At 46.1% G+C, this 22,923-nt stretch overlaps 1 protein-coding gene across 1 annotated transcript in view; it reads left to right on the top strand.

Annotated features, from left to right (window-relative positions):
* Positions 1–15,991, top strand: part of LOC140376999 (uncharacterized) — a 90,481-nt gene extending 74,490 nt beyond the window's left edge. Inside the window, exons 57-65 of the mRNA XM_072462246.1 lie at positions 747–854; positions 941–994; positions 1,081–1,116; positions 2,081–2,134; positions 2,202–2,499; positions 2,920–3,032; positions 3,119–3,187; positions 3,392–3,625; positions 15,367–15,991. Of these exons, the coding sequence (XP_072318347.1) occupies positions 747–854; positions 941–994; positions 1,081–1,116; positions 2,081–2,134; positions 2,202–2,499; positions 2,920–3,032; positions 3,119–3,187; positions 3,392–3,625; positions 15,367–15,513 (1,113 nt within the window). The 3' untranslated portion in view covers positions 15,514–15,991. The remainder of the gene's footprint in view (positions 1–746; positions 855–940; positions 995–1,080; positions 1,117–2,080; positions 2,135–2,201; positions 2,500–2,919; positions 3,033–3,118; positions 3,188–3,391; positions 3,626–15,366) is intronic.
* The last annotated feature ends 6,932 nt before the right edge of the window (positions 15,992–22,923 follow it).

Genomic DNA, 22,923 nt, shown 5'->3' with positions numbered 1-22,923 from the left:
GTAACTCTATAGTAACTCTAAAGTAACTCTATAGTAACTCTAAAGTAACTCTATAGTAACTCTATAGTAACTCTAAAGTAACTCTATAGTAACTCTAAAGTCACTCTATAGTAACTCTATAGTAACTCTATAGTAACTCTATAGTAACTCTAAAGTAACTCTATAGTAACTCTAAAGTCACTCTATAGTAACCTCTATAGTAACTCTAAAGTAACTCTAAAGTAACTCTATAGTAACTCTAAAGTAACTCTATAGTAACTCTATAGTAACTCTAAAGTAACTCTATAGTAACTCTAAAGTAACTCTAAAGTAACTCTAAAGTAACTCTATAGTAACTCTATAGTAACTCTAAAGTAACTCTAAAGTAACTCTAAAGTAACTCTATAGTAACTATGTAGTAACTCTAAAGTAACTATATAGTAACTCTATAGTAACTCTATAGTAACTCTGTAGTAACTCTAAAGTAACTCTATAGTAACTCTATAGTAACTCTGTAGTAACTCTATTGTAACTCTATAGTAACTCTAAAGTAACTCTATAGTAACTCTATAGTAACTCTAAAGTAACTATAGTAACTCTATAGTAACTCTGTAGTAACTCTAAAGTAACTCTATAGTAACTCTATAGTAACTCTATAGTAACTCTAAAGTAAAGCCGGTCACATGCAGCTAAGCACAGTTAACACTCAAATATGTAGAATTTCATGCAGATATTATGAGGCTGTTTGTACTCTTGTCCATGCACAGGGCCATGGGGGTCTAATAGGTCTGATCGGGCCCCCAGGAGACATAGGAGAGAAGGGCGATCGAGGGCTGCCCGGAAACCAGGGGCTCCTAGGAGCCAAAGGAGAGGAGGTACTGACATAAACATGTGGAGCCGTGTGCAGGCCTGTGGGCCCTCGCTACATGTAACTGTGTGTGTTGTGTTTGTTTGATTCTAGGGCCCAGTTGGCCCCCCAGGCCCTGCTGGCCCTCCAGGCCCCTCCGGGCTTTCTGTGAGTTTACACTTCTCTTTCTCTCATAATTTCAGTGAAGATAAAAAGAGGAAAGTGACAATATTTGTCTTGTTCCTTCTGGACAGGGTACGATTGGTGAAAAGGGATCCAAAGGAAACCAGGTAAAGCTCATGATCATTCTGCTGTTTGAGTCCACACCTAACATGTTCCCTTCATGTACCTAACATGCTCCCTTCATGTACCTAACATGTTCCCTTCATGTACCAAACATGCTCCCTTCATGTACCTAACATGTTCCCTTCATGTACCTAACATGCTCCCTTCATGTACCTAACATGTTCCCTTCATGTACCAAACATGCTCCCTTCATGTACCTAACATGCTCCCTTCATGTACCTAACATGCTCCCTTCATGTACCAAACATGCTCCCTTCATGTACCAAACATGCTCCCTTCATGTACCTAACATGCTCCCTTCATGTACCTAACATGCTCCCTTCATGTACCAAACATGTTCCCTTCATGTACCAAACATGCTCCCTTCATGTACCAAACATGCTCCCTTCATGTACCTAACATGCTCCCTTCATGTACCAAACATGTTCCCTTCATGTACCAAACATGCTCCCTTCATGTACCTAACATGCTCCCTTCATGTACCAAACATGCTCCCTTCATGTACCAAACATGCTCCCTTCATGTACCAAACATGCTCCCTTCATGTACCAAACATGCTCCCTTCATGTACCAAACATGCTCCCTTCATGTACCAAACATGCTCCCTTCATGTACCTAACATGCTCCCTTCATGTACCAAACATGCTCCCTTCATGTACCAAACATGCTCCCTTCATGTACCAAACATGCTCCCTTCATGTACCTAACATGCTCCCTTCATGTACCAAACATGCTCCCTTCATGTACCAAACATGCTCCCTTCATGTACCAAACATGCTCCCTTCATGTACCAAACATGCTCCCTTCATGTACCAAACATGCTCCCTTCATGTACCAAACATGTTCCCTTCATGTACCAAACATGTTCCCTTCACCAAACATGTTCCCTTCATGTAACTATGATTCTGCTGTTGTAGTCCACACATTTACCCTCATGTTGGTGCTCAGGGTCCCATCGGCCAAAGAGGGGACAATGGACCAGCCGGTCTCCCAGGACCTCCGGTGAGTACCTCACACACACATGCATGTTTTGGAGCATCCAGGTGCTCAGACCTGTGTGTGTGTGAAGGGCCCCGCAGCAGCAGGACTGGCCCCTCTGCCTCAGCAGGGCCGCAGGCGCAGGGACCACATCTCTGTAGACGGGGCCACTTTGGAGGGAGACGAGGCGGGCACCGTCAACGCAGCTGAGGAAGACGAGTTCCAGGGAGACCAAGCGGTGCAGAGTGGCAAAGCCATGCAGGAGGTGTTTGCCTCTCTGTCCTCCATGAAGGTGGACGTGGAGGGCCTCAGGAACCCACAGGGGACATACCTGAGCCCCGCCCGCTCCTGTAAAGAGCTGTGGCTGCTGCAGCCTCTGCTGCCCAACGGTACACACACACACACACATACACACACACACACACACACACACACTAACACATACACACACGCACACACACACACACTCACACCACACACAGTAACACACACACACACACACACAGTAACACATACACACACACACACACACACACAGTAACACATACACACACACACACACACACACACACACAGTAACACATACACACACACACACACACACACTGAATACATTTGTAAAGAGATTAAAAGATCAAATGACTTATACTTATTTATATCGTGATATATTGTTTATATTGTTCTGACCTTCTGCTTGTGTCTGTAAAGTGTGCATTTTTCTGACCTTCTGCTTGTGTCTGTAAAGTGTGCATTGTTCTGACCTTCTGCTTGTGTCTGTAAAGTGTGGATTGTTCTGACCCTCTGAACAGGAGACTACTGGATCGACCCGAACCAGGGCTGCCACCGAGACGCCTTCAAGGCCTTCTGCAACTTCACTGCCCAGGGAGAGACGTGTTTGCAGCCGGACAAGAAGTTCCAGTCGGTCCGTCTGCTGCCTCCACGTATTAGCATCATCATGTGGGCTTATTGAGGACTCTTGGGTCATGGTTGTCCTCCTGTTCTCCTCAGGTGAAGCTGGCAGCGTGGAAAGGAGAGAAGCCCGGCTCGTGGTACAGCGCCTTCAGGAAAGGCAGACAGGTACGGAACTGTAAACTGCTAAGGAACAGTTTGTTTCCGACGCCTTTTACTGTTTTTTACAAATGGAAGGATCACATCTGAGGCCGCGTTGCAGAGCCTTGAGCTGCTGGACAGCCCATGGCTCATGTCCAGCTCAGAACCTGATTACTTTAGCTTGGTTCCTGGTTCCTTGGTCTCCAGCTGTTGACCGGTTTGTGTGTCCAGTTCTCCTACTCGGGCTCGGACGGCGCTCCAGTCCACGTGGTGCAGCTCAACTTCCTCAAGCTGCTGAGCGCCACGGCCAAACAGAGCTTCACCTACCACTGCCTCAACTCGGCCGCCTGGCTCCACAGCGCCACCAGCAGCCACCAGTACGCGCTGCGCTTCAGAGGGAGCGACGGGGAGGAGCTCACGCAGGAGAACGCCACCTACGTCAACCCACTGTATGACGGCTGCCAGGTGAGGTCAATGCACTGTACGACGGCGTCAACGCACTGTACGACGGCTGCCAGGTGAGGTCAATGCACTGTACGACGGCTGCCAGGTGAGGTCAATGCACTGTACGACGGCGTCAACGCACTGTACGACGGCTGCCAGGTGAGGTCAATGCACTGTACGACGGCTGCCAGGTGAGGTCAATGCACTGTACGACGGCTGCCAGGTGAGGTCAACGCACTGTACGACGGCGTCAACGCACTGTACGACGGCTGCCAGGTGAGGTCAATGCACTGTACGACGGCTGCCAGGTGAGGTCAACGCACTGTATGACGGCGTCAACGCACTGTACGACGGCTGCCAGGTGAGGTCAACACACTGTACGACGGCTGCCAGGTGAGGTCAATGCACTGTACGACGGCTGCCAGGTGAGGTCAATGCACTGTACGACGGCGTCAACGCACTGTACGACGGCTGCCAGGTGAGGTCAATGCACTGTACGACGGCTGCCAGGTGAGGTCAACGCACTGTACGACGGCGTCAACGCACTGTACGACGGCTGCCAGGTGAGGTCAATGCACTGTACGACGGCTGCCAGGTGAGGTCAACGCACTGTACGACGGCTGCCAGGTGAGGTCAACACACTGTACGACGGCTGCCAGGTGAGGTCAATGCACTGTACGATGGCTGCCAGGTGAGGTCAATGCACTGTACGACGGCTGCCAGGTGAGGTCAACGCACTGTACGACGGCGTCAACGCACTGTACGACGGCTGCCAGGTGAGGTCAATGCACTGTACGACGGCTGCCAGGTGAGGTCAATGCACTGTACGACGGCTGCCAGGTGAGGTCAATGCACTGTACGACGGCTGCCAGGTGAGGTCAACGCACTGTACGACGGCTGCCAGGTGAGGTCAACGCCCTGTACGACGGCTGCCAGGTGAGGTCAACGCACTGTACGACGGCTGCCAGGTGAGGTCAACGCACTGTACGACGGCTGCCAGGTGAGGTCAATGCACTGTTCGACGGCTGCCAGGTGAGGTCAACGCACTGTACGACGGCTGCCAGGTGAGGTCAACGCACTGTACGACGGCTGCCAGGTGAGGTCAATGCACTGTACGACGGCTGCCAGGTGAGGTCATAGTACTGTACGACGGCTGCCAGGTGAGGTCAATGCACTGTACGACGGCTGCCAGGTGAGGTCAATGCACTGTACGACGGCGTCAACGCACTGTACGACGGCTGCCAGGTGAGGTCAATGCACTGTACGACGGCTGCCAGGTGAGGTCAATGCACTGTACGACGGCTGCCAGGTGAGGTCAACGCACTGTACGACGGCGTCAACGCACTGTACGACCGCTGCCAGGTGAGGTCAATGCACTGTACGACGGCTGCCAGGTGAGGTCAACGCACTGTATGACGGCGTCAACGCACTGTACGACGGCTGCCAGGTGAGGTCAATGCACTGTACGACGGCTGCCAGGTGAGGTCAACACACTGTACGACGGCTGCCAGGTGAGGTCAATGCACTGTACGACGACTGCCAGGTGAGGTCAATGCACTGTACGACGGCGTCAACGCACTGTACGACGGCTGCCAGGTGAGGTCAATGCACTGTACGACGGCTGCCAGGTGAGGTCAATGCACTGTACGACGGCTGCCAGGTGAGGTCAACGCACTGTACGACGGCGTCAACGCACTGTACGACGACTGCCAGGTGAGGTCAATGCACTGTACGACGGCTGCCAGGTGAGGTCAACGCACTGTACGACGGCTGCCAGGTGAGGTCAACACACTGTACGACGGCTGCCAGGTGAGGTCAATGCACTGTACGACGGCTGCCAGGTGAGGTCATAGTACTGTACGACGGCTGCCAGGTGAGGTCAATGCACTGTACGACGGCTGCCAGGTGAGGTCAATGCACTGTACGACGGCTGCCAGGTGAGGTCATAGTACTGTACGACGGCTGCCAGGTGAGGCACGAGGGCTCAGACACCTAAAGAGGAGCTTCAAAATAAAAGAGTTAAATCCTCCAGTGTGACGCGGTCTTTGTCCCGGTCTGTTCACACACTCACGGCCTTAGAAACGTTCCTCCACGTTCCTTTATGTTCCTCCATATTCCTCCATGTTCCTCCATATTCCTTCATGTTCCTCCATGTTCCTCCATGTTCCTCCATTTTCCTCCACGTTCCTCCACATTCCTCAATGTTTCTCCATTTTCCTCCACGTTCCTCCACGTTCCTCCACGTTCCTTTATGTTCCTCCATGTTCCTCCATGTTCCTCCACGTTCCTCCACGTTCCTTTATGTTCCTCCACGCTCCTTTATGTTCCTCCACGTTCCTCCACGTTCCTCCATGTTCCTCCATGTTCCTCCACGTTCCTCCACGTTCCTCCACGTTCCTTTATGTTCCTCTACGCTCCTTTATGTTCCTCCACGGTCCTCCACGTTCCTCCACGTTCCTCCACGTTCCTCCATGTTCCTCCACGTTCCTCCACGTTCCTCCACGTTCCTCCATGTTCCTCCACAGACAACTCTTTTGCATTTGACACAGTTTCGATGGTCCTCCACACTAGCACTTGGAACAGTAATATTAGGTTGATACAACATCAACATGTTTGAAACTTTAAAATAAAAAGTAAAATTTTTATTGTTTGGCAGAAAGTCTGAGGGCCAAGAAAAATAATAGCTTTGACTCTGGTTTAGTCAAACAAGAAGACTTTCAGTGGTGGTACAAAACATGTTCCCTTCATGTACCAAACATGTTCCCTTCATGTACCAAACATGTTCCCTTCATGTACCTATCGTGTTCCCTTCATGTACCAAACATGTTCCCTTCATGTACCAAACATGTTCCCTTCATGTACCTAACATGTTCCCTTCATGTACCAAACATGTTCCCTTCATGTACCAAACATGTTCCCTTCATGTACCAAACATGTTCCCTTCATGTACCAAACATGTTCCCTTCATGTACCTAACATGTTCCCTTCATGTACCAAACATGTTCCCTTCATGTACCTATCGTGTTCCCTTCATGTACCTATCATGTTCCCTTCATGTACCTAACATGTTCCCTTCATGTACCAAACATGTTCCCTTCATGTACCTATCGTGTTCCCTTCATGTACCTATCATGTTCCCTTCATGTACCTATCATGTTCCCTTCATGTACCTAACATGTTCCCATCATGTACCTATCATGTTCCCTTCATGTACCAAACATTTTCCCTTCATGTACCAAACATTTTCCCTTCATGTACCTAACATGTTCCCTTCATGTACCTATCATGTTCCCATCATGTACCAAACATTTTCCCTTAATGTACCAAACATGTTCACTTCATGTACCTAACATGTTCCCTTAATGTACCTAACATGTTCTCTTCATGTACCTAACATGTTCCCTTCATGTACCAAACTGTTCCCTTCATGTACCTAACATGTTCCCTTCATGTACCTAACATTTCCCTTCATGTACCAAACATGTTCACTTCATGTACCTAACATTTTCCCTTCATGTACCTAACATTTTCCCTTCATGTACCAAACATGTTCCCTTTATGTACCTAACATGTTCCCTTCATGTACCTAACATGTTCCCTTCATGTACCTAACATGTTCCCATCATGTACCTATCATGTTCCCTTCATGTACCAAACATTTCCCCTTCATGTACCTAACATGTTCCCTTCATGTACCTAACATGTTCCCTTCATGTACCAAACATGTTCCCTTCATGTACCTATCGTGTTCCCTTCATGTACCTATCATGTTCCCTTCATGTACCTATCATGTTCCCTTCATGTACCTAACATGTTCCCTTCATGTACCTATCATGTTCCCTTCATGTACCTATCATGTTCCCTTCATATACCTATCATGTTCCCTTCATGTACCTAACATGTTCCCTTCATGTACCAAACATGTTCACTTCATGTACCTATCATGTTCCCTTCATGTACCTATCATGTTCCCTTCATGTACCTATCATGTTCCCTTCATGTACCTAACATGTTCCCTTCATGTACCAAACATGTTCCCTTCATGTACATAACATGCTCCCTTCATGTACCAAACATGTTCCCTTCGTGTACCTAACATGTTCCCTTAATGTACCTAACATTTTCCTTTCATGTACCTAACATGTTCCCTTCATGTACCTAACATGTTCCCTTCATGTACCTAACATTTTCCCTTCATGTACCTAACATTTTCCCTTCATGTACCTAACATGTTCCCTTCATGTACCTAACATTTTCCCTTCATGTACCTAACATTTTCCCTTCATGTACCAAACATGTTTCCTTTATGTACCTAACATGTTCCCTTCATGTACCTAACATGTTCCCTTCATGTACCTAACATGTTCCCATCATGTACCTATCATGTTCCCTTCATGTACCAAACATTTTCCCTTCATGTACCAAACATTTTCCCTTCATGTACCTAACATGTTCCCTTCATGTACCTATCATGTTCCCATCATGTACCAAACATTTTCCCTTAATGTACCAAACATGTTCACTTCATGTACCTAACATGTTCCCTTAATGTACCTAACATGTTCTCTTCATGTACCTAACATGTTCCCTTCATGTACCAAACTGTTCCCTTCATGTACCTAACATGTTCCCTTCATGTACCTAACATTTCCCTTCATGTACCAAACATGTTCACTTCATGTACCTAACATTTTCCCTTCATGTACCTAACATTTTCCCTTCATGTACCAAACATGTTCCCTTTATGTACCTAACATGTTCCCTTCATGTACCTAACATGTTCCCTTCATGTACCTAACATGTTCCCATCATGTACCTATCATGTTCCCTTCATGTACCAAACATTTCCCCTTCATGTACCTAACATGTTCCCTTCATGTACCTAACATGTTCCCTTCATGTACCAAACATGTTCCCTTCATGTACCTATCGTGTTCCCTTCATGTACCTATCATGTTCCCTTCATGTACCTATCATGTTCCCTTCATGTACCTAACATGTTCCCTTCATGTACCTATCATGTTCCCTTCATGTACCTATCATGTTCCCTTCATATACCTATCATGTTCCCTTCATGTACCTAACATGTTCCCTTCATGTACCAAACATGTTCCCTTCATGTACCAATCATGTTCCCTTCATGTACCTATCATGTTCCCTTCATGTACCTATCATGTTCCCTTCATGTACCTATCATGTTCCCTTCATGTACCTAACATGTTCCCTTCATGTACCAAACATGTTCCCTTCATGTACATAACATGCTCCCTTCATGTACCAAACATGTTCCCTTCGTGTACTAACATGTTCCCTTAATGTACCTAACATTTTCCTTTCATGTACCTAACATGTTCCCTTCATGTACCTAACATGTTCCCTTCATGTACCTAACATTTTCCCTTCATGTACCTAACATTTTCCCTTCATGTACCTAACATGTTCCCTTCATGTACCTAACATTTTCCCTTCATGTACCTAACATTTTCCCTTCATGTACCAAACATGTTTCCTTTATGTACCTAACATGTTCCCTTCATGTACCTAACATGTTCCCTTCATGTACCTAACATGTTCCCATCATGTACCTATCATGTTCCCTTCATGTACCAAACATTTTCCCTTCATGTACCAAACATTTTCCCTTCATGTACCTAACATGTTCCCTTCATGTACCTATCATGTTCCCATCATGTACCAAACATTTTCCCTTAATGTACCAAACATGTTCACTTCATGTACCTAACATGTTCCCTTAATGTACCTAACATGTTCTCTTCATGTACCTAACATGTTCCCTTCATGTACCAAACTGTTCCCTTCATGTACCTAACATGTTCCCTTCATGTACCTAACATTTCCCTTCATGTACCAAACATGTTCACTTCATGTACCTAACATTTTCCCTTCATGTACCTAACATTTTCCCTTCATGTACCAAACATGTTCCCTTTATGTACCTAACATGTTCCCTTCATGTACCTAACATGTTCCCTTCATGTACCAAACATGTTCCCTTCATGTACCTATCGTGTTCCCTTCATGTACCAAACATGTTCCCTTCATGTACCAAACATGTTCCCTTCATGTACCTAACATGTTCCCTTCATGTACCAAACATGTTCCCTTCATGTACCAAACATGTTCCCTTCATGTACCAAACATGTTCCCTTCATGTACCAAACATGTTCCCTTCATGTACCTAACATGTTCCCTTCATGTACCAAACATGTTCCCTTCATGTACCTATCGTGTTCCCTTCATGTACCTATCATGTTCCCTTCATGTACCTAACATGTTCCCTTCATGTACCAAACATGTTCCCTTCATGTACCTATCGTGTTCCCTTCATGTACCTATCATGTTCCCTTCATGTACCTATCATGTTCCCTTCATGTACCTAACATGTTCCCATCATGTACCTATCATGTTCCCTTCATGTACCAAACATTTTCCCTTCATGTACCAAACATTTTCCCTTCATGTACCTAACATGTTCCCTTCATGTACCTATCATGTTCCCATCATGTACCAAACATTTTCCCTTAATGTACCAAACATGTTCACTTCATGTACCTAACATGTTCCCTTAATGTACCTAACATGTTCTCTTCATGTACCTAACATGTTCCCTTCATGTACCAAACTGTTCCCTTCATGTACCTAACATGTTCCCTTCATGTACCTAACATTTCCCTTCATGTACCAAACATGTTCACTTCATGTACCTAACATTTTCCCTTCATGTACCTAACATTTTCCCTTCATGTACCAAACATGTTCCCTTTATGTACCTAACATGTTCCCTTCATGTACCTAACATGTTCCCTTCATGTACCTAACATGTTCCCATCATGTACCTATCATGTTCCCTTCATGTACCAAACATTTCCCCTTCATGTACCTAACATGTTCCCTTCATGTACCTAACATGTTCCCTTCATGTACCAAACATGTTCCCTTCATGTACCTATCGTGTTCCCTTCATGTACCTATCATGTTCCCTTCATGTACCTATCATGTTCCCTTCATGTACCTAACATGTTCCCTTCATGTACCTATCATGTTCCCTTCATGTACCTATCATGTTCCCTTCATATACCTATCATGTTCCCTTCATGTACCTAACATGTTCCCTTCATGTACCAAACATGTTCACTTCATGTACCTATCATGTTCCCTTCATGTACCTATCATGTTCCCTTCATGTACCTATCATGTTCCCTTCATGTACCTAACATGTTCCCTTCATGTACCAAACATGTTCCCTTCATGTACATAACATGCTCCCTTCATGTACCAAACATGTTCCCTTCGTGTACCTAACATGTTCCCTTAATGTACCTAACATTTTCCTTTCATGTACCTAACATGTTCCCTTCATGTACCTAACATGTTCCCTTCATGTACCTAACATTTTCCCTTCATGTACCTAACATTTTCCCTTCATGTACCTAACATGTTCCCTTCATGTACCTAACATTTTCCCTTCATGTACCTAACATTTTCCCTTCATGTACCAAACATGTTTCCTTTATGTACCTAACATGTTCCCTTCATGTACCTAACATGTTCCCTTCATGTACCTAACATGTTCCCATCATGTACCTATCATGTTCCCTTCATGTACCAAACATTTTCCCTTCATGTACCAAACATTTTCCCTTCATGTACCTAACATGTTCCCTTCATGTACCTATCATGTTCCCATCATGTACCAAACATTTTCCCTTAATGTACCAAACATGTTCACTTCATGTACCTAACATGTTCCCTTAATGTACCTAACATGTTCTCTTCATGTACCTAACATGTTCCCTTCATGTACCAAACTGTTCCCTTCATGTACCTAACATGTTCCCTTCATGTACCTAACATTTCCCTTCATGTACCAAACATGTTCACTTCATGTACCTAACATTTTCCCTTCATGTACCTAACATTTTCCCTTCATGTACCAAACATGTTCCCTTTATGTACCTAACATGTTCCCTTCATGTACCTAACATGTTCCCTTCATGTACCTAACATGTTCCCATCATGTACCTATCATGTTCCCTTCATGTACCAAACATTTCCCCTTCATGTACCTAACATGTTCCCTTCATGTACCTAACATGTTCCCTTCATGTACCAAACATGTTCCCTTCATGTACCTATCGTGTTCCCTTCATGTACCTATCATGTTCCCTTCATGTACCTATCATGTTCCCTTCATGTACCTAACATGTTCCCTTCATGTACCTATCATGTTCCCTTCATGTACCTATCATGTTCCCTTCATATACCTATCATGTTCCCTTCATGTACCTAACATGTTCCCTTCATGTACCAAACATGTTCCCTTCATGTACCAATCATGTTCCCTTCATGTACCTATCATGTTCCCTTCATGTACCTATCATGTTCCCTTCATGTACCTATCATGTTCCCTTCATGTACCTAACATGTTCCCTTCATGTACCAAACATGTTCCCTTCATGTACATAACATGCTCCCTTCATGTACCAAACATGTTCCCTTCGTGTACTAACATGTTCCCTTAATGTACCTAACATTTTCCTTTCATGTACCTAACATGTTCCCTTCATGTACCTAACATGTTCCCTTCATGTACCTAACATTTTCCCTTCATGTACCTAACATTTTCCCTTCATGTACCTAACATGTTCCCTTCATGTACCTAACATTTTCCCTTCATGTACCTAACATTTTCCCTTCATGTACCAAACATGTTTCCTTTATGTACCTAACATGTTCCCTTCATGTACCTAACATGTTCCCTTCATGTACCTAACATGTTCCCATCATGTACCTATCATGTTCCCTTCATGTACCAAACATTTTCCCTTCATGTACCAAACATTTTCCCTTCATGTACCTAACATGTTCCCTTCATGTACCTATCATGTTCCCATCATGTACCAAACATTTTCCCTTAATGTACCAAACATGTTCACTTCATGTACCTAACATGTTCCCTTAATGTACCTAACATGTTCTCTTCATGTACCTAACATGTTCCCTTCATGTACCAAACTGTTCCCTTCATGTACCTAACATGTTCCCTTCATGTACCTAACATTTCCCTTCATGTACCAAACATGTTCACTTCATGTACCTAACATTTTCCCTTCATGTACCTAACATTTTCCCTTCATGTACCAAACATGTTCCCTTTATGTACCTAACATGTTCCCTTCATGTACCTAACATGTTCCCTTCATGTACCTAACATGTTCCCATCATGTACCTATCATGTTCCCTTCATGTACCAAACATTTCCCCTTCATGTACCTAACATGTTCCCTTCATGTACCTAACATGTTCCCTTCATGTACCAAACATGTTCCCTTCATGTACCTATCGTGTTCCCTTCATGTACCTATCATGTTCCCTTCATGTACCTATCATGTTCCCTTCATGTACCTAACATGTTCCCTTCATGTACCTATCATGTTCCCTTCATGTACCTATCATGTTCCCTTCATATACCTATCATGTTCCCTTCATGTACCTAACATGTTCCCTTCATGTACCAAACATGTTCACTTCATGTACCTATCATGTTCCCTTCATGTACCTATCATGTTCCCTTCATGTACCTATCATGTTCCCTTCATGTACCTAACATGTTCCCTTCATGTACCAAACATGTTCCCTTCATGTACATAACATGCTCCCTTCATGTACCAAACATGTTCCCTTCGTGTACCTAACATGTTCCCTTAATGTACCTAACATTTTCCTTTCATGTACCTAACATGTTCCCTTCATGTACCTAACATGTTCCCTTCATGTACCTAACATTTTCCCTTCATGTACCTAACATGTTCCCATCATGTACCTATCATGTTCCCTTCATGTACCAAACATTTTCCCTTCATGTACCTAACATGTTCCCTTCATGTACCTAACATGTTCCCTTCATGTACCTATCATGTTCCCTTCATGTACCTATCATGTTCCCTTCATGTACCTAACATGTTCCCTTCATGTACCTAACATTTTCCCTTCATGTACCTAACATTTTCCCTTCATGTACCAAACATGTTTCCTTTATGTACCTATCATGTTCCCTTCATGTACCTATCATGTTCCCTTCATGTACCTATCATGTTCCCTTCATGTACCTAACATGTTCCCTTCATGTACTTAACATTTTCCCTTCATGTACCAAACATGTTTCCTTTATGTACCTAACATGTTCCCTTCATGTACCTAACATGTTCCCTTCATGTACCTAACATGTTCCCATCATGTACCTATCATGTTCCCTTCATGTACCAAACATTTTCCCTTCATGTACCAAACATTTTCCCTTAATGTACCTAACATGTTCACTTCATGTACCTAACATGTTCCCTTAACGTACCTAACATGTTCTCTTCATGTACCTAACATGTTCCCTTCATGTACCAAACTGTTCCCTTCATGTACCTAACATGTTCCCTTCATGTACCTAACATTTCCCTTCATGTACCAAACATGTTCCCTTCATGTACCTATCATGTTCCCTTCATGTACCTATCATGTTCCCTTCATGTACCTAACATGTTCCCTTCATGTACCTAACATGTTCCCTTCATGTACCAAACATGTTCCCTTCATGTACCTAACATGTTCCCTTCATGTACCTATCATGTTCACTTCATGTACCTAACATGTTCTCTTCATGTACCTATCATGTTCCCTTCATGTACCTAACATGTTCCGTTCATGTACCAAACATGTTCACTTCATGTACCTAACATTTTCCCTTCATGTACCTAACATTTTCCCTTCATGTACCAAACATGTTCCCTTTATGTACCTAACATGTTCCCTTCATGTACCTAACATGTTCCCATCATGTACCTATCATGTTCCCTTCATGTACCAAACATTTCCCCTTCATGTAACTAACATGTTCCCTTCATGTACCTAACATGTTCCCATCATGTACCTATCATGTTCCCTTCATGTACCTAACATTTTCCCTTCATGTACCTAACATTTTCCCTTCATGTACCAAACATGTTCCCTTCATGTACCTAACATGTTCCCTTCATGTACCTAACATGTTCCCTTCATGTACCTAACATGTTCCCTTCATGTACCTAACATGTTCCCTTCATGTACCTAACATTTTCCCTTCATCTACCTAACATGTTCCCTTCATGTACCTAACATGTTCCTTTCATGTACCAAACATTTTCCCTTCATGTACCAAACATGTTCCCTTAATGTACCAAACATGTTTCCTTCATGTACCTAACATGTTCCATTCATGTACCTAACATGTTCCCTTAATGTACCTAACATGTTCCCTTCATGTACCTAACATGTTCCCTTCATGTACCAAACTGTTCCCTTCATGTACCTAACATGTTCCCTTCATGTACCTAACATTTCCCTTCATGTACCAAACATGTTCCCTTCATGTACCTATCACGTTCCCTTCATGTACCAAACATTTTCCCTTCATGTACCAAAGATGTTCCCTTCATGTACCAAACATGTTCCCTTCATGTACCTAACATGTTCCCTTCATGTACCTAACATGTTCCCTTCATGTACCTAACATGTTCCCTTAATGTACCAAACATGTTCCCTTCATGTACCAAACATGTTCCCTTCATGTACCTAACATGTTCCCTTCATGTACCTAACATGTTCCTTTCATGTACCTAACATGATCCCTTCATGTACCAAACATATTCCCTTCATGTACCTAACATGATCCCTTCATGTACCTAACATGTTGGCTCTTCTTGTGCCTGTAGAGTCGCACGGGACAGGAAAGGACACTCCTGGAGTTGGACGCTCCTCACTCTAACTTTCTGCCTATCGTCGATGTGGCCGTCTCTGACTTTGGAAATGGAAACCAGAAGTTTGGGTTCCAGGTGGGTTCGGTCTGCTTCAACGGCTAGCTGGACCCGAGGACTTAAGGGACACTGAGCCATGGACACTTTGTACCAGCAGGGAATGAACTGAAACCTATATTTATAACAGATTTACCTTCAGCAGTGTTGTCTTTGCCACATGAAACACATGAAAGCAGCGATGTCGTGTTGTACATATGAAATATACTGTTATACTGTTATACTGCGTCTGCGGCGCTTTGGTTCCACTGAGCCGACTGGTACGAGTGCGTTCAGTGCAGCCGCCTCCCGTGTGTCCCCGATTCTGCCTCCAGCGGGACCACAAAGCCATGGGCGATGTGCACGCCTCTGCAAACACGACGCACACACTCACACACTCCCATCGCACACACCATCACACACTTCCATAACACACTCCCATCACACACACCCATCACACACTCCCATAACACACTCCCATCACACACTTCCATAACACACTCCCATCACACACACCCATCACACACTCCCATAACACACTCCCATCACACACACCCATCACACACTCCAATCACACACTCCAATCACACACTCCAATCACACACTCCCATCACACACACCCATCACACACTCCAATCACACACTCCCATAACACACTCCCATCACACACACCCATCACACACTCCCATCACACACTCCCATCACACACTCCCATCACACACACCCATCACACACTCCCATTACACACTCCCATCACACACACCCATCACACACTCCCATCACACACTCCCATAACACACTCCCATCACACACACCCATCACACACTCCCATCACACACACCCATCACACACACCCATCACACACTCCAATCACACACTCCCATAACACACTCCCATCACACACACCCATCACACACTCCCATCACACACTCCCATAACACACTCCCATCACACACTCCCATCACACACTCCCATCACACACTCCCATAACACACTCCCGTCACACACACCCATCACACACTCCCATCACACACTCCCATCACACACTCCTATCACACACACCCATCACACACTCCAATCACACACTCCCATCACACACACCCATCACACACTCCCATCACACACACCCATCACACACACCCATCACACACTCCCATCACACACACCCATCACACACTCCAATCACACACACCCATCACACACTCCTATCACACACACCCATCACACACTCCTATCACACACACCCATCACACACTCCAATCACACACACCCATCACACACACAATCACACACACCCATCACACACCATCACACACTCACACACTCCCATCACACACACCCATCGCACACACCATCACACACACCATCGCACACACCATCACACCCACCATCACACACTCCCATCACACCCATCACACACTCACACACTCCCATCACACACACCCATCGCACACACCATCACACATTCCCATCACACACACCATCACACACTCCCATCACACACTCCCATCACACACACCCATCACACACACCATCACACACACCCATCACACACACCCATCACACCCACCATCACACACTCCCATCACACCCATCACACACTCCAATCACACACTCCCATCAGACACTCCCATCACACCCATCACACACTCCAATCACACACTCCCATCACACCCATCACACACTCTTATCACACACACCCATCACACACTCCCATCACACACACCCATCACACACCCATCGCACACGCCATCACACACCATCACACACCATCAAACCCATCACACACACCATCACACCCATCACACACACCATCACACCCATCGCACACACCATCACACACCATCACACACCATCACACCCATCATCACACCCATCGCACACACCATCACACACCATCACACTCCATCACACCCCATCACACACCATCACACCCATCACACACCATCACATACCATTACACCCATCACACACCATCACACCCATCATACACCATCACACACCATCACACCCATTACACACCATCACACACCATCACACAACATCTCACACCCATCACACACCATCACACACCATCACACCCATCACACACCATCACACCCATCACACACCATCACACACCATCACACCCATCACACCAATCACACCCATCACACCCATCACACACCATCACACACCATCACACACCATCACACCATCACACACCATCACACGCCATCACACACCATCACACCCCATCACACCCATCATACACCATCACAAAACCATCACACACCATCACACCCATTACACACCATCACACACCATCACACACCATCACACACCATCACACACCATCACACACTCCCATAACACACTCCCATCACACACACCCATCACACACTCCAATCACACACTCCCATCACACACTCCCATCACACACACCCATCACACACTCCCATTACACACTCCCATCACACACACCCATCACACACACCCATCACACACTCCCATCACACACTCCCATAACACACTCCCATCACACACTCCAATCACACACTCCAATAACACACTCCCATCACACACACCCATCACACACTCCCATAACACACTCCCATCACACACTCCCATCACACACTCCCATAACACACTCCCATAACACACTCCCATCACACACTCCCATAACACACCCCCGTCACACACACCCATCACACACTCCCATCACACACTCCTATCACACACACCCATCACACACTCCAATCACACACTCCCATCACACACACCCATCACACACTCCCATCACACACACCCATCACACACACCCATCACACACTCCCATCACACACACCCATCACACACTCCAATCACACACACCCATCACACACACCCATCACACACTCCTATCACACACACCCATCACACACTCCAATCACACACACCCATCACACACACAATCACACACACCATCGCACACACCATCACACACTCACACACTCCCATCACACACACCCATCGCACACACCATCACACACACCATCGCACACACCATCACACCCACCATCACACACTCCCATCACACCCATCACACACTCACACACTCCCATCGCACACACCATCACACATTCCCATCACACACACCATCACACACTCCCATCACACACTCCCATCACACACACCCATCACACACACCATCACACACACCCATCACACACACCCATCACACCCACCATCACACACTCCCATCACACCCATCACACACTCCAATCACACACTCCCATCACACCCATCACACACTCTTATCACACACACCCATCACACACACCCATCACACACCCATCGCACACGCCATCACACACCATCACACACCATCAAACCCATCACACACACCATCACACCCATCGCACACACCATCACACCCATCACACACACCATCACACCCATCACACACACCATCACACCCATCGCACACACCATCACACACCATCACACTCCATCACACCCCATCACACACCATCACACCCATCACACACCATCACATACCATTACACCCATCACACACCATCACACCCATCATACACCATCACACACCATCACACCCATTACACACCAACACACAACATCACACACCATCACACCCATCACACACCATCACACACCATCACACCCATCACACCATCACACCCATCACACCCATCACACACCATCACACACCATCACACACCATCACACCATCACACACCATCACACACCATCACACCATCACACACCATCACACCCATCACACACCATCACACACCATCACACTCCCATCACACACTCCCATCGCACACACCATCACACACACCATCACACACACCCATCACACACTCCAATCACACACTCCCATCACACACTCCAATCACACACTCCCATCGCACACACCATCACACACACCATCACACACACCCATCACACACTCCAATCACACACTCCCATCACACACTCCCATCACACACTCCAATCACACACTCCCATCACACACTCCAATCACACACTCCCATCACACCCATCACACACCATCAAACCCATCACACACACCATCACACCCATCACACCCCATCACACCCCATCACACCCCATCACACCCCATCACACACCATCACACCCATCACACCCCATCACACACCATCACACACACCCATCACACACCATCACACACCATCACACCCATCACACACCATCACACCCATCACACACACCCATCACACACCATCACACACCATCACACACCATCACACACACCCATCACACACCATCACACACCATCACACCCATCACACACACCAGCCAAACTGCCCTTTTGCCGAGTCTCCTCTCTGTCCCAAACTGGTGCAGCTACAGTTGGTCTGACGCTCTGACCTCGACAGTTTAGCTCCGCCCACACGTTTACACTGCACTGAACCACACTGCGAAAGGAAACTACACTACAAGTACATTACACACATACAGTGTAAGCAGCGTACACTCGTTGCACAGTTGCCATGGTGACATAATCAAAGGAGACATATCATGCTTCGAACTATAACACATGCAAATCATCACGTGACATTTTGTCCATTGTAAACCTCAATATTCATCTAAAACGGCTTTATAATAGACTAATGATGACTTCCTGTTCAAAACGGATAAGCCGCGCCTCTTCATCGTGAAAAGCCCCGCCTCTTCATCGTGACATTCCTCTGTAAAAGCAGCAGATTTAAGCGTTTTTTTTCAAATTAGAAAAGTGACATTTTAGAAACCCGCGCCCGTCCAAAACCGAGCGCAGGGATGTGGGCGGGGACGGGGAGCGGGTGCGAACGGAAATTTCCCAAGCGCCCGGGATGAAACGCTGAATGCAGCCGCGAGTGAGCGAACGACGAGGAAACGTGGGGTCGAAAGCTCGATGACGATGCAGAATTTGCCTCTTTTAAAAAATAAAAACGCGTCCGTCCACCACGAAGGCAATGGCGGTTCAAAGTTCGCCGATTCCCTCTCGGCGGCGGCGACGCTCGTACCAGTCGACTCGGCGCAAACAAGGCCTAAAGGGGTCACATGCAATAAACCACGTCTCGATACTGTCTCAAGCCAAACCTCATGTTGTCGACGGCCTTTAAAGTGTATGTTTCTGGTGCTACGAGTGTGTAACGGGGTCCGGGGCGATTGTGAAGCCTTGTTTTGTGTCTTTTGTTTTTTTGTTGTTGTTTTTTTTTTTTACTCTACTCAACAGACTGTAATATTAAGTATTTCTTTGTGTTCATATGTGTACTGAAAGTGAATGTTATTTGAATAAAAGTACATAATTTTACATGTAGGTCCGAGCTGGTTTTTCCCCGCTCGTTCACAGTTTCAGACGCTACTTTAGACTTTATCCACGTGAACTTTATGTCTACGTTTTATGACTAAAGGGTTTACGTTGACTTTGTGACTTGTTAGCTCTTGGTCGTTTGGCGTCGCGGAGCTAAACACGATTCTGTCTAGGGTCGCAAAAGTTTTTTCGAATTTAGTACGAATTTGGGAATTTTCAGATATAGAAAAAAATCTGAAGAAATGTCTATAACCTTAACCCACTACAACTGATTTATTTTGCACGGTTAATGTATCTAACACATCATACAACCTCCACATTGAATACAGTAAATGCCACGTCCCAACGATGAGGCCCTAGCAACTGTCGGAAAGTACATAACGACGTACAAAACCACACACAACTCTTGAAACGTCACACTCGTCTCTAGGGTTCAACGTTTCACTTGTTTGTGTGTTTTTGTCTTTTGTCTCGTCAACGATCCAATTGCAAAGACGTGAGTATGTGACTGACCTTCATCACTTTGAGGAGACCACAGATATAACCATGTGACGTGTGGTAGAACAAGTCCATCCTCTTGTTAGCTTTGCTCTTCATCAAGCCCTAGTGGCCACATCGGGCCATGACAGCTTTTTGTTAATGATTTATTGTATTTAAATGTTTAACCTTTGAGATGCCGTTACTCGCTCGGTTGTGAAAGGCTGAAATACTTTTGTTCATCAGTCGTTGCTGTCGTTTCCTGTTTGTTCTCGTTAATACCAATAAATTCACGTTCAGTTTCACAAATGTCAATCAAGTACCACTTTTTAAACTCCTGAAATGAAGCCTGCGTAAATTCACCTGGAAGACCTAACATAAATCGGCGTCGGCCACCATGGCAGGACCCCTCTCCCCAGCGCCATCATCGCACTCAAGCGGGCGCTCGCCTGTCCGTCTGAGAGAGTCAGATCCCTCACTTCACCATGGACTCTCCCAGGTTTCTGCGCTCATCCCAAAGAGGTTATGCGTTTTTTCCCGGCCAAGAAGGAGGGTGAAAGGACAGAAGGAGGGTGAAAGGACAGAAGGAGGGTGTAAGGACAGAAGGAGGGTGGAATGACAGAAGGAGGGTGTAAGGACAGAAGGAGGGTGAAAGGACAGAAGGAGGGTGAAAGGACAGAAGGAGGGTGAAAGGACAGAAGGAGGGTGAAAGGACAGAAGGAGGGTGTAAGGACAGAAGGAGGGTGTAAGGACAGAAGGAGGGTGAAAGGACAGAAGGATGGTGAAAGGACAGAAGGAGGGTGAAAGGTCTGGGGGCGTCTGTACCATGGCCCTCTCACCTGCTCCTCATCCACAATCAACGCTCTCAGTGACTCCTCCCCGCTCCCAATCAGCACCAGGCGGTCACATTTAAGCCTCAGGCTCTACATTCCCCTCATCCTCTACCTTCTCTCCATATCTACCACCACCAGTCTCCAGGCTCCGGGGGGAGACATCTAATTCAATTAGATTATGGAGTGCCCATGATCACTGTCTTCCACCGGGGTCTGAGTGCCAAATAACCTCCGTAATAAAGCTCGCTAATCATTCTCTTCTGTGTCCTGTGTCTGAGTCTCTCCAGGGTGAAATGTTGTAAATCATAATCATTACTAGACAAACTTATCGTTCAAAGTATGTAAACTGTACTAATATTCATGGGGCTCAATATTTGTTGTGTGTAACTGGACATTTTGTTCTTATGTTTTTGTGTAGCCAGTGTGTTTCTTTCTTCTCTTATGGTTTGGTTAGGATAGAATTAAACTGGGATGAGGATCAGCACCTCCAGATCAGAGGCCATGGTTCTCAAACGGGGAAAGGTGTCTTGCCCTCTCCAGGTGGGTGGGGAGTCCTTGTCCTCTCCAGGTGGGTGGGGAGTCCTTGCCCTCTCCAGGTGGGTGGGGAGTCCTTGTCCTCTCCAGGTGGGTGGGGAGTCCTTGTCCTCTCCAGGTGGGTGGGGAGTCCTTGCCCTCTCCAGGTGGGTGGGGAGTCCTTGTCCTCTCCAGGTGGGTGGGGAGTCCTTGTCCTCTCCAGGTGGGTGGGGAGTCCTTGCCCTCTCCAGGTGGGTGGGGAGTCCTTGTCCTCTCCAGGTGGGTGGGGAGTCCTTGCCCTCTCCAGGTGGGTGGGGAGTCCTTGTCCTCTCCAGGTGGGTGGGGAGTCCTTGT

Source organism: Eucyclogobius newberryi, unplaced genomic scaffold (assembly GCF_026437365.1).
Source record: "Eucyclogobius newberryi isolate DKJ021-1_F unplaced genomic scaffold, fEucNew1.0.hap1 SCAF_4, whole genome shotgun sequence".
Lineage (NCBI taxonomy): Eukaryota > Metazoa > Chordata > Actinopteri > Gobiiformes > Gobiidae > Eucyclogobius > Eucyclogobius newberryi.
Note: the sequence above shows the minus strand (reverse complement) of the source record. Positions and strands in the feature narration are given on the sequence as shown.